Genomic DNA, 19,999 nt, shown 5'->3' on the forward strand with positions numbered 1-19,999 from the left:
ACAGAAATGCTTTGCAAGCTGCCAAGTGGGTCCTGTTTGCAAGTCAGCACAGGGCCGTGGCAGAGGCCTGAGGTCCCAGGAGCTGCCTGGTGATGTCTAGGCTCACTTATGCCTTCTACTCAGCAGACTTCACTCGGGGCCTTAAAAAGCAAACAGGGCCAGGCCAGGCACAGTGGCTTATGCCTGTAATCCCAGAACTTTGGGAAGCTGAGGCAGGAGGATCACTTGAGCCCAGGAGTTCAAGACCACCCTGGGCAACATAGTGAAACCTCACCTCTACAAAAAAATGGACAAAAGTAGCCAAGCATAGTAGTGTGTGCCTATAGTTCCAGCTATTTGAGATGCTGAGGTGGGAGGATCACTTAAGTCTGGGAGGTTGAGGCTATAGTTAGCTGAGATCACACACCACTGTACTCCAGCCTAGGTAAAAGAGTGAGACCCTATCTCAAAAAAAAAAAAAAAAAAAAAAAAAAAAAAAAAAAAAAAAAAAAAAAAAAAAAAAAAAAAACTGGGGCCAGCCTGAGTGGTCACCATGAACGTTTACCATTTGCTATGGTCCCCAGAGTCACATTCCAAGGACCTGTTTCTCAACAGCCAGAGCCCATTTTCCAGGTCACTGAGCCCTATCTTGAGGGACCAGGACTCAGTGACAATCCCACCTGAGCTTGTGGGTGATGACATTTCTCCTTCTCTACAATGTGGCCAGAGACTGCCCCTCACCCATCCTTGCTCCAGCACCACCAGGGAACCACGTGGGTCCCAGCTGCAGGTCTCTGCAGCCCACGTTCTACAGCAAGTGCCAGTCCCCTCAAGAGTCTGAATACACAAAGGGACAATGGCCAGGCCACATGTAAAGGTGGAACTCTGACCCACAGCCTGCAGTAACCTGCCCAGGAAGCCAGACCACAGCCTCTGCAGCAATCAGCCCCCAAAGGCCAAGATTTGATCAATAACCGCCAACTTTCCTAAAATTTTCCCCATTTCCAGTTTAGTAGCACCATCCAAAGAAAGCCAAACATGCCCCACTTCCGCTCACAGAGAACAAAGGATGCCCCACTTCTTATTGGCTGCTTCTGGATTCCCCACGCCAACAACCTCCAATCAGCACGTATCTGAGCCTTCCCTTTCATCTGCCTCAAAGTGTCCCACTCTCCTGCCTCTTTGCATCTTTGCCAAATGCAGGTGATGGTGGCCGATACCTCCCTGGTCGCGGTAAGCTCTGAGCAAACAACCATTGTTGGTTCTCACGTGAGCACTCCTATGCCCCTGATCCATTCCAAATGGTGACACGACCAGCAGGCAGCTGCCGTCCTTGCAGTGGGGAATGCCTGTCACCCATGGCATCAAAAAACAAGAGCGAACAGGTGAGGGCTGAGAAGCACAGGTGTTGGACTGGGGACAAAGGGAAAAGTCCTGGGCCAGCAGTCAGGAGACCCCCAGCTCTTGCTCTCATGCCTTCCTGTGTGATCCTGGGAAGGTTCCTCAGTTGTCACAACAGAGCCTGGATCTGATCTGCAGTCCTCAGAGTGTAAAGACGCTGTCATCCTAAGAGTGTTGCTACTTGCCAGAACTTGCCACAACGGGTCCTGGGGGAGCCTGAGGCAGGAGAATCGCAAGTATGACCTCCCAGATTTCTCTCTCTCAAGGAACCAAGCAACCACTGAATCCCACTAAGGATTCAGATAAGCAGGCTCCTTCCACCAGGGCCAGGGGCTGCCCCACCTCCAGAATCACCTGCTCTAGGAAGCTGTAACAGGTGGCAGGTGTACTGGCGCTCCTGGAGGGAGGTAAAGTTATAGTATGCACATCATAGGGTCCTGATATTTGCATAACAACTATAGGAAGTGGAAAAGCTGCCTTTTCATATTTCAACTGTTGTTTAAATACACAAAGACCTCTTTAGAGCAAAGTAAATCTAGAATAGTATAACATTTTACAAAGGAACTTTCCTGTAGTGCTTCATCTCATTTTATCGTTTCAGCCACTGGGCCTCTACTTTACCCCCACTCTACAAAGAGACAGGCTCAGAGAAGTACAGCAACACACTCAGTGTCTACCAGCTAGTAAGTGGCAGAAAGGGGATTTAAACCTGGGACTGCCCATCTCTAACCCTGCTCTTGGAGTAGCCACACATCCTGGGGTTGTGTGGGGTTTCCAGCTGTCCCACGCACTGTCAAACCATACTCTAAGGGGCCCTCACCTTCTGCAAAGCTGCCCAGGGCTACCCCAGGAAGTGGGGCTGAGGCTGGAGGGACAAAGATTCAGTCCTCACTTGTCCCAACCAGGGGAAATCCTACTTCAGCCTGTTTTATGTACTGGGATTCTGGATGATATTTCTCTTGAGCCAAAGGTTCTGCTACTGAATTTAAAAAGCAGAAACCACTGGTACATCTGTTGTTCCTAACAGCCCGTTTATTCAGGCAGGACTTTGTGCAACAATCTATTTTTTTGTTTGGTTGGTTTTTGCTTTGTTTTATCTTGTTTTTGAGATGGAGTCTCACTCAGTCGCCCAGGCTGGAGTGCAGTGGCATAATCTCAGCTCACTGCAACCTCCCCCTCCCGGGTTCAAGCAATTCTCCTGCCTCAGCCTCCCAAGTAGCTGGGATTACAGGCATGCCCTGCCACACCCAGTTAATTTTTGTATTTTTAGTAGAGACAGGGTTTCACTGTGTTGGCCAGGCTGGTCTTGAACTCCTAATCTTAAGTAATCTGCCCACCTCGGCTGCTCAAAGTGCTGGGATTACAAGCATGAGCCACTGCGCCCTGCCAGGCAGTAATCTGGATGGAGAAATGCAGTTGGCATGCACACTGTGCTGCTGTGGTCACTGTGACAGCCTGGGTGGAATGCCACCTGCGTGATGCTGCAGGGCGGTTGTGGCATCTGCCTCCTCCTTTCCTTATGGCTTTGGGTCCCCAGCCAGGCCAGGGCTAAGTGCTGTACAGGTGCAGGGTGAGGTCAGGCCCAGCCATCCTGGCTCATGGCCCCCACATGAACCCCAGGATGGCACCGCAGAGAACTCCTCCAGCAGGTGGGCCAGCAGACGAGGGAAAGCCCAGCCTGAGCAGGAGGAGCTGGGGAGTAGTCAGTACTGGAAGTGCCTTCTGGACACGCCCTGTCCTCAGCCCACTGTGGACGGGGAATTGTGGTGATGGCTAACCTGCCGCTCTCCACACCTGTTTCCTTTCTGGCATTTCCAACACTTTACTGGAGTTTGGTTTCTGGGAATTCTCAAATAGGAGCTTGCAGAACCAACTCAAGAGCTTGTTAAAACACAGATTCTGGGGGCCCTACCCAGATCTGAGGGGGGCCTGGAATCTCTCTCTCCCCCAAGCTTTCAGTGGCCCAGAATCCCTAGGTGGTCTCTGCTGCGCTGGTGGCATCAGGGGAGCCCTGGGTGCCCAGGCTCAGGCTGGAATGAATAAAGAGGTGCCAAGCCCTTGTGCAGTGGTCGGGATATTTGGCAAGAGGCACCCTTGGGGGAGCAGCTCCAGGGCACCTAAGGAGGTGGGGCTGAGGCCCTGCTGTCCCCACAGAGCTCCCCTCCACGGCTCACCTTAGGGGACCATCTTGCTGCTAAATCTTGGGTTAGCGAATCTGGGAGCACCTGGTAATGTGCCAGCATTCAAAACCACAGAATCATCCCAGAGAAGTGATTTCATCCAAATATGGAGGGTAAGATATTATTTTTATACTAAAATACATGTGGTTGTTTTATGCAAGATGAAGCAAAATCCATATTAAAAAATTACCATAAAACATGGCCTTCCAGAGAAACATTCAGCTTCACCACGGAGGCCACAGCATGGAGACCCGGGTGTGGGCTCCCCCCATCCAAGGAGTCTGGGAAGCCCAGCCTCGCAGGCAGGTGCATTTGTTCATACAGGAGCCAGCCTGTCCCACCAGACGCTGCGAGTCCTCAGGGACCCAGGGCCTGCAGGGGGTCTCTGTGTGCCAAAGAAGAGATGGGAGGAGTGGGCCCTGGGGCGGGGGCAGGGCTTAGAAAAGCACAGGGGCACTCCCAACGAGGGGCTTCAGCCCTTGGAGAACCCTTTACTGGAATGGTACCCCAAAGTCCCCAGAAGCAGCTTCAGGGACTCTGCTGTGGGTGGGGCACATATATAGGGGAAGGCTCCATAGAATAAAAGCGTTGTATATGTAGAAGTTCCTCAAGTTATTGCCTATAATAGGAAAAACCTACAGAAAACCCCAGCATGTTCACAAGCAGGGGCCTGGCAATGCCACTTACAGCCCATCGAGCTGAGAAACCAGCAGAGGAAGGAGGGAGAGCGCAGCTATTGATCTGGAAGGACCTAGAACATGTAAACTGGAAAAAAGAAAATTCCAGAATGGCACATAAGACAATCTCATTTTGGCAGTAAGATGTGAATATTCAAAGATGCATTCAAAAATTCACAGGGAAAGGAATTTCATCTGTGTTTGCAATTTTTCTATACTAATTGTGTATTATTTGAGTCACAATGTAAAATGTTTCCCGCAGAGGATTTCCAGCATAAGGCAGAACTATTAGGGTAGAATGTCAATTTTCTCAGCACCGTGACATCTCTAAAATAGAAAGTTAAATACAAAACGGGGGCGACATGGAGCAGCAATCGGGACAGACCATAGGGTGAAACAGCAGAGTACGAAAAGGCGCGTGCACTGTGCCTGCAGTTGCACGGATGGCGCTGGGACGGGGTCAGACGAGAGCCCCAGCAGAAGGGGAGAGCGGTGGTGTCGGGATGAGCCGAGGTGAGGGTTTTTTCTGTCTTTAAGCGCTCTCTAACGGTGTAATAACGCTCTCTTGTCCCTAACCAAAACCAGGTTTACAAGACAAAGAAAAGCCAGGCCGGCCTGGGCTCCGGCTTTGTGCTGGCGACTCCCACCCTCCCAGCAGCCCTGCAGTGGAGCAGCCCTTCAGCAGAGCAGCAGCGCCTCGCCGCGGCCACGGTGGGGAAGGACCGAGGCTGGTTGCAGGGAAATGGTGGCTGCTCCAGGAGCGCCCAGAGCTAAGTCCACACATGGGGCAGGGCAAGCTGGGAAACGGGGGCTGTTGCACTTGCACAGGAACCAACGGCACGGGAGGGAGAGGGGTGCACAAATAGCCCCCTGAGAAGAACAGAAAGTCCCCCACCAAAGGGCAGGTGGGTGGCACCAAGAGAGATCAACAAGCCCAGCTGGGTGTCTGTGAAAGGCCGAGGTGGAAACCCAACTTCAAGGCACGGCTCTGCCACACACACGGCTCGGGCCAAGATCCTGCTGAACTCCTTTCTCGATTTTCCCATCTGTGAAAGGGGGATAATCCTGGGGCCTTGCCCACCTCCCAGGCTGATAAAGACTGGACTGGAGATGGCGTGGGGTCCTGGCTCTGCTATCTGCAGGCTGCAGGAACGTGGACGAACCACCTGACCCTGAATCTGAGTTTCCCACCACACAGAAGAGGCTGATGCCAGTGCAGGCCTCCAGGGCTCCGTTTCTTGACCTGTGCTCACAGTGGATCCTGAAAGCAGTTTGGTGAGTCATGACCTTTCCAAACATTGAAATAGAATAGAAAATATCCGAGTATGATACACTTAGTAAGGTTTTGTATGAGTTCTGGGAACTTTTGCTTCAGTTTTATGGGATGTTTATACATGTGTGTCCTGGGTCATAGCATATAATATAGTTTTTACTATGGGTTGTAGCAAGCAGTTTCAGAAATCCTGTCTTAACAGATATAATGAGATCATGTAGGCAAATGCTAACTTAGTTCCCCCAGCATTTCATAAACTCTCAAAAAATGTTACTTCTTATTTCTGCCAGAGGTGATAACGCTGATTCACCAGCACCTTGTCACACGGGTCCTTAAAAAGCAAGCCCAGCAGAAGACGTCTTGAGCCAGCGGGATTACTCTTAGGTGCTAAGCTTTCCCAGGATTCAGGGGCGAGGACCCCAGAGTACAGAGCTGGGGAGGGGGCTGGCCCCCCCCAACCAAGGGGTCCCAGGACAGCTGACACATCTCCCCTGACAGTCTGCTAATGAAGTAAGTAGGAAGTTCAAGGCAGCACTTGCCAGCCCCAAAGAGCATTTTCCTACCCAAAAAAGGAGCCGCTCTGCTAAGTGTGTTCTTCTGCCAAAGGCTGGCACAGACAACCAAAGTCCATCTTGGTTTGGCACTACGTGTGGTTACTCAGAACAACAGAGAATGTGAGTTCAAACAAAGCCTCACCCTTACCAAAATAAAGCCCAAGAAAGGCCTGCAGGGTTGGGCCAGGCTGATAAGGAGTGACTATTACAGGCTTGTCCCCACATCACCCGCTACTCTGGCTGCCTCTCCCTCAGGGCCGCCGACCCCACTCAAGGACAAGGCCAGCCACGGAGGGCCAGGAGGGGTGACTGCAGGGCACTTACTGTGCCTAGGTGCTGCAGGACCCTGGCTCCGGGGCCTGTTTCTGCTGCAGCTCCCCGAGCGCTGTGCACCCTTTTCCAGTGTGAATCCTCACCCCTGGACGCTGGCCTCATGGCTACCCTACAGCCCACCCTTCCATAACCCTCCCCACGAAGAAGGCCTTTCCAGAGTGGGCTGTGATTTTAGGACAGAATTCTGCATGCTGATGAAGCTGAACTTACCTCTGCCTAGTTTCTACTGGGCTCTAATTCCTTTCTGGGGCAGGACCTACAAGAAAGGACTCACTCATCTGGCGTCTGAGGACTTCGGTAAACGGCTAAGAGACATTCGTTGTGGTAGAGAGCGGGGAGAACAGCACCCCTGGCCTGGTCTGATTCCATTGAAAGATGGGGCCATGATGATAGCTGATTGCTAAATTTACATAACTCAGTTCATCTTCACAGGAGCCCTAAGAGGTTGGTACGACCATGAGCCCATTTTCACTGAAGAAAACCAAAGAAAAGAGATTGTAAATGGCCAGAGATCCATGGCTGGTGAACGGCCCTGTGTGGAGGCAGGGCCAAGGTGAATGCTCCTGCTATGCAGATGATGCAGGCCCAGAGCTGCAGCTACCTCTGCGAGTTCTGCAGCTGGAAGGAGCACCCAGTCCTCCCACACTAGCCGGATAGGTCCGCAGCCTGCACTGCTGAGCTGTCACGGGGAGCCTCTGCCAAGCTTCAGTGCAGAGCCACAAGCGGAGGACATCCTGTGACCCAGGCAGGGAGGCGATACCTAAGCCCAGCCCCAGAGACACGGACACCACCAAGGGCACACAGAGAGCTGGTTCCCCCAAGCACACCAGGCCAAGGCCTCGTGGCCCAGATGCTTGTGAGGGGGCGACCTGGGATGCTCAGGGCTTTTCTCAGATTCCAGGGAAGGGGGATGTCATCTCCAGAAAGCCTGGAATACACCAAAGGGACCCTCTCGACAACGGGAGACCAACCGCATAATGCCCAGAGGGTCCAGCGCCTCCTCCTCCTCCAAGGATTCCTCAGCATCCTCGCCCTTCAGCCCCTGGATAGGAGGACCCTCTTCCGCCACTTGGTCTTGCTGCTCAAAAAAGTCGAAAGCCTCTTCATCATTCCCGGTCTGGCTGTCTGTGCCATCCAGGACAGAGGAATCTCTGCTGGTGAGCCCTGCAGCCCCTGGGGATCTGGTACCTGTGGAGGAAGACAGAAAAAATGGGACTTGGTAACCACCCCAGAGCCAGGGGAGGCATCTTGCCACACTGCACCCTCCCATGCCAGGATCTGAGGTCAAGGGCTTCCTGCAGCCTCCTGGGACCAAACTTGTCCCTCCTGGGACCTGAGCAGGAGGGAGAGTCTGGGTGGATAGAAGGTGACCTCTGTTTCGGGGGCAGCCAAGTGCCTGCTGCAGCCCCCCAAGGGCTGATGGGCACCAAGGAAGCCTGGAGTGAAGTGGTCACCAGTGAGAGCTTCAGAGCAAGACAGGGGCAGCGGTTCCTGAACCCAAGACCCAGAGCCTGTGTGCACAAGGATGGCCCCACCCTCCTCCTGGGTGAGCCATGGGATAAACCAGCCAGGGCACAGGGTGATTCAACAAGAACCAGTGCAGCCAGAACCGTTTACAGTCGGAGGCGCGGCAAGGGGCTCTGCAGACGGAGACCTGCTCCAAGAGTCTGGGCACCTGGACGGTGGACTGGATGGGTGCTCAGCGTAAGCATGTGGAAGATTCCAGAACAAACGGTGACCACTCCATTACAAACTGGCTTAGATCAGCACTTCTCAAAGTGTGGTCTTCAGACAGAGAATGCCCCCTGTGTGACCACAATGAAGTAAGTACAGAAAGCGAGAGTAAGCATCCAGAAACTTCCATAGCATCCTGCCACCATCACAATACCCAAGCATGCTTTTGTATTTGTGAAAGTATCCATCTGTGACAGGCTGGGAATAAAAGAGCTAGCCCTTGCCACAGACAGTTTGAGAAGCATGGGCTCAGACTATTTGTTCTTCTCTATCCCAGTGCTTACTGGGTAGTTTATCTTTAAAACAACTGACTTTTAATAAAATCACATTGTAGGTAAAGAACTTAAGTGTCTGGCATCCAGGATGCACTGAGTGATAATGATGATATTGTATTACGTGATGCTCTGTTATTTTACTTGGACAAATGTGAAAAGGCCATTCAAAATCTCCCAAACCTTCAATTTCATGTCATAAGCATCTTACATTTAAACATCACAAAGGCCCTATGAGAGAGATCCCAACTGTACATCCATCTTGCAGATGAGCAAAGTGAGGCATAGAGCAGCTTGTTTCTATCCTGCCTCTCCACAAGAGAGGGCCTGGGACATCCTGAGCATCTCTCCCAGCTATGGCTGAACTGGAACCTCTCGGCACAGTCTACCCAGCCCCAGAGATAGGCAAGGAAGGAAGGGTTGTGACCTTGGAAGAAACAAGGGCAGAAGAGAACCCAGACCCGTGCGAGGGGCACCGACATGGCCACAGGACACCTGGGCTGTGCAGCTTGTCCAGTCCTAGGCCTGTGCATTCACCAGTTTTGCTTCTCTTCCCCACCTTTCGCTTTTAAAAATTTGTTTTATTTATGGTCAACTTTCTTTTGAAAACTTCCCTTCTGTCTTGTGGAACTAGGAGATCCACAGTAGCTGGGAAAGAGTTAAGCAGACGGATGTAAAGAGGGGAGAAGTCAAGGGGTGGGAGTCCAGCACCAGCCGTGGTGAGAACCTGCCCTGCCCTGGGGGCATCTGTGAGACGAGGGCCTACTTCTGGGTTGACAAGGCTAACTGAGGAGTGGGGTAAAATGGTAGCCACCATTTACTTTGTGGTTGTCTCTGTTCTAAGCACTTTGCATGTGTTAGCTCAGTAACTTCTCATAACGACCTGTCAGCCCGGCTACTCCCACCTTACAGATGAGAAAACTGCGGAGAGAAGAGAGGGCTGGGACACCCATGGGAAGGGCCTGACATCTCCACCACTGAGGGCAAGGGTGCTGGATCAATTCCTCAGCCTGGAGCTGTCCCCATGACTCTTTCTGTGGGGGCACAGGTGAGAGGCACATGTCCCCAGGGGCTGGTGACCAGCCTGGCTGTGAGAACACAGCTTTCCCGGGATACTGAAGGTCCCTAGGGCTGGCTGGCAGGAGGCAGAGGGGTGTGTGGGGTGTCTGTCAGGGGGTTGTATGTTGTGCATGGTCGGTTGGGGGGCATCGGGCAAGCTCTAGGAATGGGGCTGGCCAGGAAGACCATGGATGGGGGTCACACTATGGAGAATGCCCACTGTGTGAGCCCCCACCTGACACCCAGACGTTCAGGCCCTCAAGGGCAGGCCTCCTTCTGCCCACCATCCAGCCAAGGATGTCAGTGAGGCCGCCTGCCTCATCAGCCTGGCTGAAGCCTCCAGGCTGCAGAGGCAGCTGCGGACATGCTCCCACCGGAGCAGGGCAGCAGGGCCTAGTTCTGGGCGGGGCAGACCTGAGGGACATGGGGCAGAGCCTCGGGTACCTAAGAACTCTAGCAGCTCTGGGCTGCCTGCCAACTCAGCATCCTTGGAGACACAGCGCAGGATCTCATTGAACACGGCTCTCCTCTCCCGGATGTCAGACTCCCCAACAAACAGGACCTTCCTGGGGAGCGGGGGGAGGCTGGCTGCTGCATAACGACTGCTCAGTTTCTGGTAAAACTCCTCAATCTCGCTGTACTTTTTGGAGACCTGGAATGAGAGGAGCATGTGGTTTCTTGAGTGAAGAGTGGCAGGGAGTGCTCCTTTCTCACCCCGAACAGGGGTCCCCGAGGCCCGGCAGCCACAGGAAGCGTGCCAGGCACGCCCGTCTGCTGCCCCTCCGCCTGTCTCCCAGCCTCAGGCTCCAGTCCTTAACCCTCCTAGCCGATAGCAGATTCAAACATCTTAGTGGCTCAGAGGAAACATGCAATAACGGTGCCATTCTGGGCACTGTCACAGGTCCAGGTAAAAAGATTCAATACAGGGAGCCCTGCCCGGCCTGCAGGTGATCAGGGCCACTGAGTTCATTCCCAGCTTTCTGCGTATCAGGAGGGTGATCTCACCGGCTGGCAGGTCATCTTCCTGCAACACCGTGAATCACCTGTTCTCAGCACCGACCTCATTCTCCCGTGAACCAGCGCAGCCTTCAGCGGGCCAGCCCACACAAGCAGTGGAGACAGATATTTCCAAGGCTGATTCTCTGCCCCACGTCAGGCAGGACCTTCACACGCAGGCACCCGAGTGAGACAGGCCAGGACTCTTGCTGTCGTCAGAAGGCGGCCTTGAACACCATCTGACTCAGAGAGGGCAGCACTCAGCTTCCCGTGGGGCCAGCGGGTGACTCCCGCCGCCTCCTCAGCCTCTCCCCACAGCTCCTGGGCAGCTAAGTCTTCGCTCCTCCACTCATGGAGCTCCTGCTGCATGTTTACTCTGTACACGGACACCCCAGCAGGCTCTCGGCCTCACAGTGGTTTCAGTCCATCACCATGTCTGTAACCCTGTGGGTGCTCAGCAAAGTCACCTGCTGTATACACACACCATCGGTCTGGCACCTACCCTCACTCCTAGCTCCTCTGTACTTTCCCCATAGACTGGGCCTGTCTACCCCGACTGAAGTGTGGATCACTCATTCTTATGCTCCCAGGCCGGGGCTGTGCCCACCGTGTGCCACTGGAGTGCTGGCGTGCAGGGGCTGTGGGCATCTGATGCCCTCTGGCTCGGGGGGATCCCTTGGTGCAGGGTGTGTCTGGAGCACACCCCTTGGCTCCAGCAACACCACCCAGAATGCCCAGCCTGCAAAGGGTCAAGATACCAGGAGGCAGCTGAGGGGACTTCAGAACCTCCAGTGGGGAGTCATCTGGAACAGGTGCTCCTTGCTGTTATCAGCACAAGAGCCTGGCTCCAGACTTTCCTGAAAACAGCCCTCAGGGAAACGCACGTGGACCCCTTCGCAGAGCGATTGCTGTAACACAGGCTTCAACAGCAGCTGACTCCAGCCCCGCCCGCAGAGCAGGCCACGGTGGGGGCTAGGCGCCCTCTGCTGGCCCAACTGCTCCACTCAGGCTCAGACCACAGACCCAGCAAACCCAGGCTTCGGGAACCTCCATCTCCAGTGCACTGGCAGCGTGAGTACCCTGGAGCTGTAGGCCTGGGCTCCCACCCCACCCGGGGCCCACGTCCATCAGGGGTTCAGGCAGGGTTTCTCGGGTGGGCTCCTGCGCCAGCAACAACAGAAGGCCAAGTAAGAGGCCCTGAGCAGAGGAAGCTCAAGGTTGAGAACTCATATTGATCTGGTGCCCCCGTGTGCCAGGCACTGCTGAGGATGGGGCAGACAGCCCTGTAACTTTAGTAAGCTTGTGGGTGTCTGCACTGCTAGCACACCCAAGAGCCTGCACAACCTCCACTGCAGTGCCCCTCCTGGGGCCACTTTTACTCCATGGTCAGCAAATCAGTACATGTTTATATTAAAACACATACGCCCTTTTAAGTAGATACAAAATGCTCATTAATTCTTTGAGTTAAATCATGAAACATCAAAGAGACTTCAGGCTTGGGGTATGTCACTGTGGGCTCCATCCTGAGATCCCATGGGGAATAAAGGAGTTCTTTGCCCTTGCAGGCACTTTCAAATGTTTGACAAGCCCCTGCACCCACACTCCACAGGGAGTGGGCATCACTGACTAGGAAAAAGTGGCACTAGTGTGATGCATGGAGGTGTTAAAACATCCTCACGTACACCTCACATGTAAGGCCAGCCCTCTGCACAGAACCACGTGGGCTGGGTTGAAGCCCAAGGTTCCCAGAATGCTCCCTCCTTCGTGCCCGGCAACATCAAGCTCAAATACTCTCCTCTTCTGCTTCTGTCCCTGAAAATGTGGGTGCATTGAGCCCCAACCTGGGTCAAGTCAAACTACCAGGAGCTGCAAAGCGCCCTGCAAAGCAGAGCCACTCTCAGAGCAATGCAGGTCCAGAATCACCCCTGACATCACACGTTGCTTCTCACCAAGAGTCGGCCACAGAAGCAATCAAATGAAAAACAGCATTGCTATTCTAGACGCTTCCCATGACATTGTTGAATGTCCCTTAAAATCGTGTGGCTGGGTGTGGGGGTTCATGCCTGTAATCCCAGCACTTTGGGAGGCTGAGGCAGGAGGATTGCTTGAGCCCAGTTTGAGGAGTTTGAGACCAGCCTGGACAACGTAACAAGACACTATGTCTACCAAAAATAAAAATAAAAAACAAAAAGCTGGGCATGGTGGCGTGTGCCTGTAGTCCTAGATACTTAGGAGGCTGAGGCAGGAGGACTGCTTGAGCTCAAGAGTTCCAGGCTGCAGTGAGCTATGATCACACCACTGCACTCCAGTCTGGGGAACAGAGTGAGATCCTATCTCTTAAAAAAAACATTTGTGCTGTAAATTTCTCTTAAAATTTAGTGTCTCTTTCAACAGGTCACCAGAAAGATGCAACTTGTTTCCCTTTTTATCTTGGCTGCTAGGAGACTCCACGCTAGCCCCGTGTCACTCCCCGCTGTACTGCGGGGTCTAGTTCATTTCACCTTTGTCCTAATAATCCTGTACCTGTGTCTCTTGGTCTCCAGCTGTAGGTCCTTTTCACAAGAGGCCAAATGGTAAATAATAAGTGAATGAGTGTGTGATCTCAACCCTCTTGAAATTCTCTCCTCCCTTAGCTCCTGTGACTCCGTAGACATCCAGTTCTCTCCTTTCTGCCTCAGCTACAGACTCCTCTTTCTCCCCAAGAGTCTTAAACCCCTGGCATCCTCAGGATTTCCTTCTCAGCCCTTCTCTCTGCTTTCCACATCTGTTCTCTGAACAACTTCATCCACTCCCAGATTTGTAGTATCACCTGCAAGTTGATGACACCCTAGCCTGCATCTCAGGCCTGAGCCTGTACTGAGCTCCAGCCTCACGTATCCATTCACAGGGCGGACACTTCACACTCCACATGCCCCCTGGATCTGCTCCTCTATCATATTCTTTATTTCAGTTGGTGGAAACAGTCAGCAAATGTGGTGCATGTTACCCCGTAAACATTTTCAACGCTCCCTGTCCCTTCCATACCAAGCGCAATGGCCTGCTCCAAGCCCTTGCTTTGGGAAGGACCATATTGGCCATGTATCTGGGGTCGCTGACACCTGTTTTGTTCCTTCCAATCCAACGCCATGCTCACAGCAGATTGGCTGGTTAAAGGCAAAAGGGCCCATGTCACTCTCCTGCTTAAAACTCTCCTTGGCTGAAGGTTAAGTCCAGGCTCCCGCACACTCTCCACAAACTGGATCCTGCCTGTCGCTCACCTTCATTTTCCCCACTTCCTCCCAGGACCACACTCAACTGTGCAGAGTTCCCCACTCAACATCCTGCTTCCAGCCTCCGTGCCTTTGCTTAGGCTGCGTCATCTGCCAGGACACCCTTCTCGCCTCTTCTGCGGAGCCCCACCTGCTCCTCAAAACACAGCTCAACCACCACCTCTTCCAAGAAGTTTCCCCAGGGTGAGTTAGGTGCCCCTTCTCTATATCCCCAGACCCCCCATGTGCTCCTGTCCCCATCTGTATCTGTCTCTTTAGAGGTCTGCCTCTCCATGGACTGAGGGCATCTGATTCACTCTGTGTCCCTTCTGTCTAGCACGGTCTGGTACTCCAGGCCCTGAGCAAGCAACAGACAGAGAAGCACCTGCTCCGGATGCTACTTGAACCCTGGTGGACAGGTGTGTCTGCCCGCCTGGACCCCGGGCACCCTCGAAACATCCTGGCCAGAGCCTCCGGCTCACCAAGAACTGGACGACATCCTCGGGCCTGTGCTTGGCCGACTTGAACGCAGCCAGGCGGGTCACCACCAGGATCTGGTACTCCACGTGTCCAGACATCATCTTGCCCCGCACCTCCTGGTGCTGGGGCACAGTCAGGTCGAGGCCAGTGTGGGCATTCTGAAGTCGCCTGCCAGAGGAAAAGAAGGCAGGTGGGGTTCAGGGTCAAGGCAACAGGCTTCCCGAGCAAAGTGTGGGTAGGGCCTCCGGGTGCCTGACAGGCCTGGGTGCCAGGCGACTGCTGGCTGTCCTCGGTGGTCACTGCTCCAGGCCACTCATCCCGCCACACCAGCCCCTCATAAGACTGGCTTCCCAGGCCTCGGGCCTGGTCCTGCCTTTGGGTTGCTCAGGGACAAAGCAGGAAACGGGAAAGGATGGGGCTTGTTGAAAGGGATCGACACAAACTCTGGGCAGACTGGGTGGGAGCAGCGTCCCAGTGCCTGTACTCAGACCAAGGAACATGCCTGGGGTTGCAGAGACAACAAGGGACTGAAATCCCAGCTGGAGACAGGCACCTCTCTTTGGCTAATGGGCAGGAGGGCTGCTATAGGCCCCCTGGGGCAGGGGACAGGGGATGGGCACTGGAGGCAGGGCCCTTGTGACCCCCGTGGCCCAGAGAGGCACTGACAGGCCTGTCCCTCATGTGGGCAGTGGATGCTGCCCCTCGAGGTGTAGAGAGGATGCATCGGCAAAACATCACCACTCTTGGAGACTTGTAAAATGCAATTCGAATATACTGAATTGTATGACGAGCAAAGAAATGATGAGATGTTTTCCTTGAAGTGGAAAAAGTTATTAAATACATCCCTCATCCTACGTAAGGTGAGACACAGACCTGTGCAGACTAACGTCCCTCACGCAAATGCCTCTGGCAGGACATGCCAGGCACCCTCTGAGCAGCTCTGACCATCAAGGTGAGACCGCCTGTGTGCCGGGCAGGACCCTGAAAACACAGGAGGGGCTTCTGGAGCTTAACCTGTGTCTGGGGCAAGGCCCCTCCCTCTCTGGAATTATACCCCAATCCATCAAATCCCCCCGGCCTGAGCACTCCTCCCACACAGACCCCTCACATCCCACGTTAGGCCACGTGGTCACCAGCACGACGCTGCTGTCACCAACTGATGAAGCCTACAGTGATGCGCCTCCTATGCCGTGTGTGCCACCCAGTGACTGTGCTGTACACACAAGGAATATCCTTCCGCAGTGTAGGGCACCCCAGGAAACCTGCCTTCAGGTGGTGAAAAGTGGGCGAGGGCCGAATGGGCACTGGGAGGTGCACATGTACAGCCAGCCCTCTGCCAATGGCACTGAGTTCACGCGGTGTGCACTCGCGGCCTGGTGTCGCCCACGGTGTCACTGTCACCAGTGTGGAGGAGGAAGGTGAGGCTGGATGCTGAGGGGAGATGCGCTGGGCTCTAGGAATGTACCTTTGTGAAGTCACTTCCGTTTCCTGCAGCCCTGCGAAGGAGCTCTGCTACTCAGACCCACTTAAAAGACAGGGAAACAGACCCTAACAGGAAAGAGACTGCCCAGGTCTCACCCGGCATGAGGTGGAGCTGCGTTCAATCCCAGACAGCTGCTCCAGAGCCCAGGTGGCCTCTCATGGGGCAGGCATGAGAAAGAAGCCAGGCATCATTTCTTTAGGATCATGATGAAAACGAGGTACACGGGGGTGAAAGTGACAAGAAGGGCGGTGCCTGAGCTGGGGGGAGGTCCTCTCAGGGGTAGGAAGGGGATGGAGCAGATCCAGATGGGCATCTCCCACCATCCAGCTCCCTCACAGCACCCCACATCCAATGGTTCTCTGACCACGCCAGAACCCACAATCCACAACCCCACCCCTTTTCCAGGGTCCCATTCCATTGCTGGAATCCCTCTGCCTCAGGCCCAGCTCCCCTGACTTCTTACCCAGGGCTGAGCTGGCCTGGTCAAAGCCCACTTCTCCAGTTCTCTGCTTCCTTCACCCTGTGCCCAGGTGGCTCAATGTGACTGGGCACAGACATAGTGCAAACATGCAGCCTGTTCCCATTGAAATTCACGGCTGCAGACTTGAAGGCACAGCACCGCACCAGGCTTGGCAACCCTACCTCGCCCTAGATGTGGGGTTCTCAAGGTGTGGTCCCTGGATCAGGATCAACGTCGCCTGGGAACTTGTAAGAAAGGCATGTTTGGGCCTAGGGTGGCCAGCAATCTTGTTTTCTCAGTAAGCCCTCCAGCGACTCTGATGCATCTGGGCCTACTCCGTCACCCTCCCACTTCCCTGAACCCACAGGAAAACTCTTTCTCTGCAGGGCCAGGTAGCAAATATTTCAGGCTATGCAGGGTATCTGGTCTCCGCTGCAGCTGCTACGGAGAGTACATAAACAAATGGGGGTGTGGTGGGCAGGATGTACCCTACACCAAGCTTCTCCAACTGTAATGTGTGTGCAACCCCCTGAGGATCCTGTTAATATGCAGATTCTGGTTCTGCAGGCCCGGGGTGGGCCTGAGAGTCATCATCTCTAGTAAATTCCCAAGTGATGTGGACACTGTTGTGTGCTGCTCCAGAGACCATCAGAGAACATCCTGGGCTTCACTGTCACATGTGCCCATCAGCCTGCAGCTGCTCCCTGATAGCTGCCCTCTCCTGGGACTGTAGACAAACTGGCTGGCTGCTCCTAAGGCCAATCTTCTATAAGGGCAGCGGCTCCGAGCCCCTCCCACCTACTCAAGGACATAGCTGCTGCAGCTCACCCCTCTTTTCCGAACCATTGATTTTCCTTCCTTACTGGCCCACTCATTAGCATGCAACCACGCTCTGACCGCTCAGTAACAAAAGCTGTGCTTTGACCTGACATTCCCCTTGCTCCGTTTCCCTCCTGCCCTTTCCAGCAGAACTTCTCAACAGAGGGCCCCATATTCATGGGTTCCTCTCCTCCTGTTTGATTTTGAACCTGTTCCAGCCAGACTTTGGTCTTCAAACTGCCCACGTCCAGGTCACCTGTGACCTCCGTGTTGTTAAATCCAAAGGTGAGTCCTCATTTCTCCTCTGGTCTCACTTGTCAGCAGCAGCGGGCACAGTCAGCCGCTCCCTCCTTCAAGCTCTGCCTTCACTGGCGGCTGGAGCGCCCCTTCCCTCTTGCTTCTTCTCTGCCCACCCTGGCCACTGTTGCTCAAACAGGAGGAGAGGAACTGCTTTGGATGGTTTCCCTTGATGGCATCCAGAGCACCCTCCTTAGATCTTCTTCCTCTCACTGTACCCCTCCCCAGGTGATCTCATCCAGGCTCCAGGCTTTAAATACCGTTTCCGAGCCAATGGCTCCCCAACTCCCATCTTTAGCCCACTCTCCCCTCACGGCCAGCCCCCTTCCAGCTACCTGCCTGACATTCCCACTGGGCTGTCAACGAGCTTCTCAAACTCACCTGTCTACACCAATGCTGCTCCCACCTCTCCCCAAGCCTGCTAAATGGCAGCCTCATTCTTTCAGCATCTTAGGCTGAGAGACTTGCTGTGAGTCTTGACTTCTCTTTCTTGTTCTCATATCCAAGCAACAGCAAACTTGAAAGCTCAATCTTCAAAATATATCCACAACCCAAACATTTCTCACCCTCATGGCCACCATCACCCTGGGCCAAGTTACCACTGGCTCTATGTGGAATCCTACAAGCAATCCTGCTCAGCATAGCGGTCAAAGGATCTCTATAAACCATAAGTTGGGTCCTATTGCACTTGAAATAAAACCCGATGGCCCCTCCACAGCCTTCAAGCCCTTTCCTGATGATCCCTCACTCCCAAGCTTGCCTCTTCACCCCATCACCTAACACTCTCCCTGGGCTCACTCCACTCCAGCCATACCAGCCTCGGGATCCTGCTGTCCTGTCCTCCGAGTACACACTTTTCCAAGATTTCTTTTTCATGGCTGTCTCCCTCAGGGAGCTTGTCAGGCATCTGCCCAGGGGCCACTCCATCAGAAAGATGCCCCTTGACCACACCGTAGAAAATAGCATGCGTGCCTCCTACCACTCTGTTGCCCCCACTGTTTTGTTTTCCTTCATAACATGTATCATCCCTGACATGTAGATTTGCCTACTGTGCCTGTGCCCCCATTAAAGCTCTCTGAGAGGGACTTGTTTGTCTCCTAGAACTTGGGCCAGTACCCGGTACAGAGGAGGCTCTCAATAAACACCTGCTGGTTGAATTCAAGCTTGAGTGCATGTGGCAATGACAGGTGGGAGGAGGCTGCACTGGAAAGAGGAGCTGGGGTGTGACTGGGAAGGGCCGGCCTTGCTGCTGGGCTAAGGGGTTTGAACTCACCCTGCAGGCAAGATCCTTGGGTGTGCTGGTGCCCTCAGCAAGAAATGAGCACGACTCATGTGGCCTTACCACCGCCAGCGCCCCCACGCCTGTTAACAAGATATGTCCAGGCTGTGCAGCTGGGCAGGGAGGGAAGCCACCCACCCCTTCCCAGCACCCAACACCAAAGTCACACCCCATCCATCTGCATGTGGCCGACGGGCATATACTACTGACGTTGCCCATGTCTGCCAATCTCAAACCTCCAATTCACAAAAAAGGAAACTGAGGCTTGGTGAGAGGAGGTGACGTAAGCGGCAGTAGGGCAACCTCTTCTGCCCATGAAGATACATCTGTAACCACACTTGATCATGCAAGACCAGGCAGGCTCCGACATCAGGGTTTACAAAAGGAATCATACCTTTCTAGACCTTAAGTCACAGGGAATTCCCGATTGCAACTGGAAGATCAACAGTTGGCTGGGTAACACGTTCATTTATGTCATAAATTGGCATCTTAGCCTAAGACTTTGTGTAGGGAGAGCAAGGGTGAAGTGTATGAAAATATTTGAAGTAAGTCACTTTACAGCGTTTTAAAGGCGGAAAGAAGTAAAAGCCTTGCCAGGATCCATCCTAGGCTGAGTCCTCTAGGCCTCGATCAGGAGCGATCCACTCTGCATCCTCCACCTGGACCCCTCCGAGGCCTTTTCTGTAACTTGCGCTTTCCTGAGCTGCCTCGCAAGCAGCGACCAACTCTCCCTGGTCTCTCATCAAAGTCATCCTCCCAGAAACCGGGTTCCTGCCCTGTACTGTGTTCCCATGGCAACCTGAGCTTACTACCCGCTGCTGGCATCACCCCCTCTCCACCGCAGCCCCCTGCCGGGCGAGCCTGTCTGATTCACCCCGGTCCCCTGTGCCCAGCACGGGGCCTGGGACGCAGGGAGCGCTGAAAGGATGGAGAAGTAGGTTTTCAGGCCCAAAAGAGAAGAACCCAAGCCGATAGGAAAGAAGAGCAGAGTCCCCACTGCGCCCGCCTGCACTGAGCCAGTCAGTCCCAGGCCTCCCGCAGTCTTTGGCGAGTTCTCTACCCTCTAGAGGGCCTAAGTTTCCTCATCCGTAAATCGGGGGCGCCACCTCTCCTGCAGGACGGTGCAGGGGCCCAGCCGGGATAAGCCACCGGGGGCGCTGGGGAGACCTGCTCCGGGTCCCGGGCCTGGGAGGCGGCCGCCTCCCCCTGCCTCTCCGCCCGGGCGCCCCGGACTGCGAGCTGCGCGGCGTGGGGCACGGGGGTCTGGCTCACCTGGAGGTGACGAGCACCGCCGGGGAATGCATGACGGCCGCGGGGGCTCAGGGCGGGGCGCGCAGTCACGGGACACGGCGGTGCCCGCGTCACCGCGTCCCCGCCCCGCCTCCCGCCGCCCTGGCCCTCCCCCTGGCGGCCGCGGCCGCGCAGTTCGCGCCTGTGGCCAGAGGCGGGGCGCGGCGCGGCGGGAGTAGCCACTA

At 54.4% G+C, this 19,999-nt stretch overlaps 1 protein-coding gene across 1 annotated transcript in view; it reads right to left on the reverse strand.

Moving 5' to 3' along the window:
• Positions 1 to 19,892, reverse strand: part of HS1BP3 (HCLS1 binding protein 3) — a 34,218-nt gene extending 14,326 nt beyond the window's left edge. The window contains exons 1-4 of the mRNA XM_025354815.1: positions 19,797 to 19,892; positions 14,189 to 14,354; positions 9,907 to 10,114; positions 7,369 to 7,585 (exon numbers count right to left, since the gene is read on the reverse strand). Of these exons, the coding sequence (XP_025210600.1) occupies positions 7,369 to 7,585; positions 9,907 to 10,114; positions 14,189 to 14,354; positions 19,797 to 19,828 (623 nt within the window). The 5' untranslated portion in view covers positions 19,829 to 19,892. The remainder of the gene's footprint in view (positions 1 to 7,368; positions 7,586 to 9,906; positions 10,115 to 14,188; positions 14,355 to 19,796) is intronic.
• Between the last annotated feature and the right edge of the window lie 107 nt (positions 19,893 to 19,999).

The sequence above is a fragment of the Theropithecus gelada genome, chromosome 13, assembly GCF_003255815.1.
Source record: "Theropithecus gelada isolate Dixy chromosome 13, Tgel_1.0, whole genome shotgun sequence".
Classification (NCBI taxonomy): domain Eukaryota; kingdom Metazoa; phylum Chordata; class Mammalia; order Primates; family Cercopithecidae; genus Theropithecus; species Theropithecus gelada.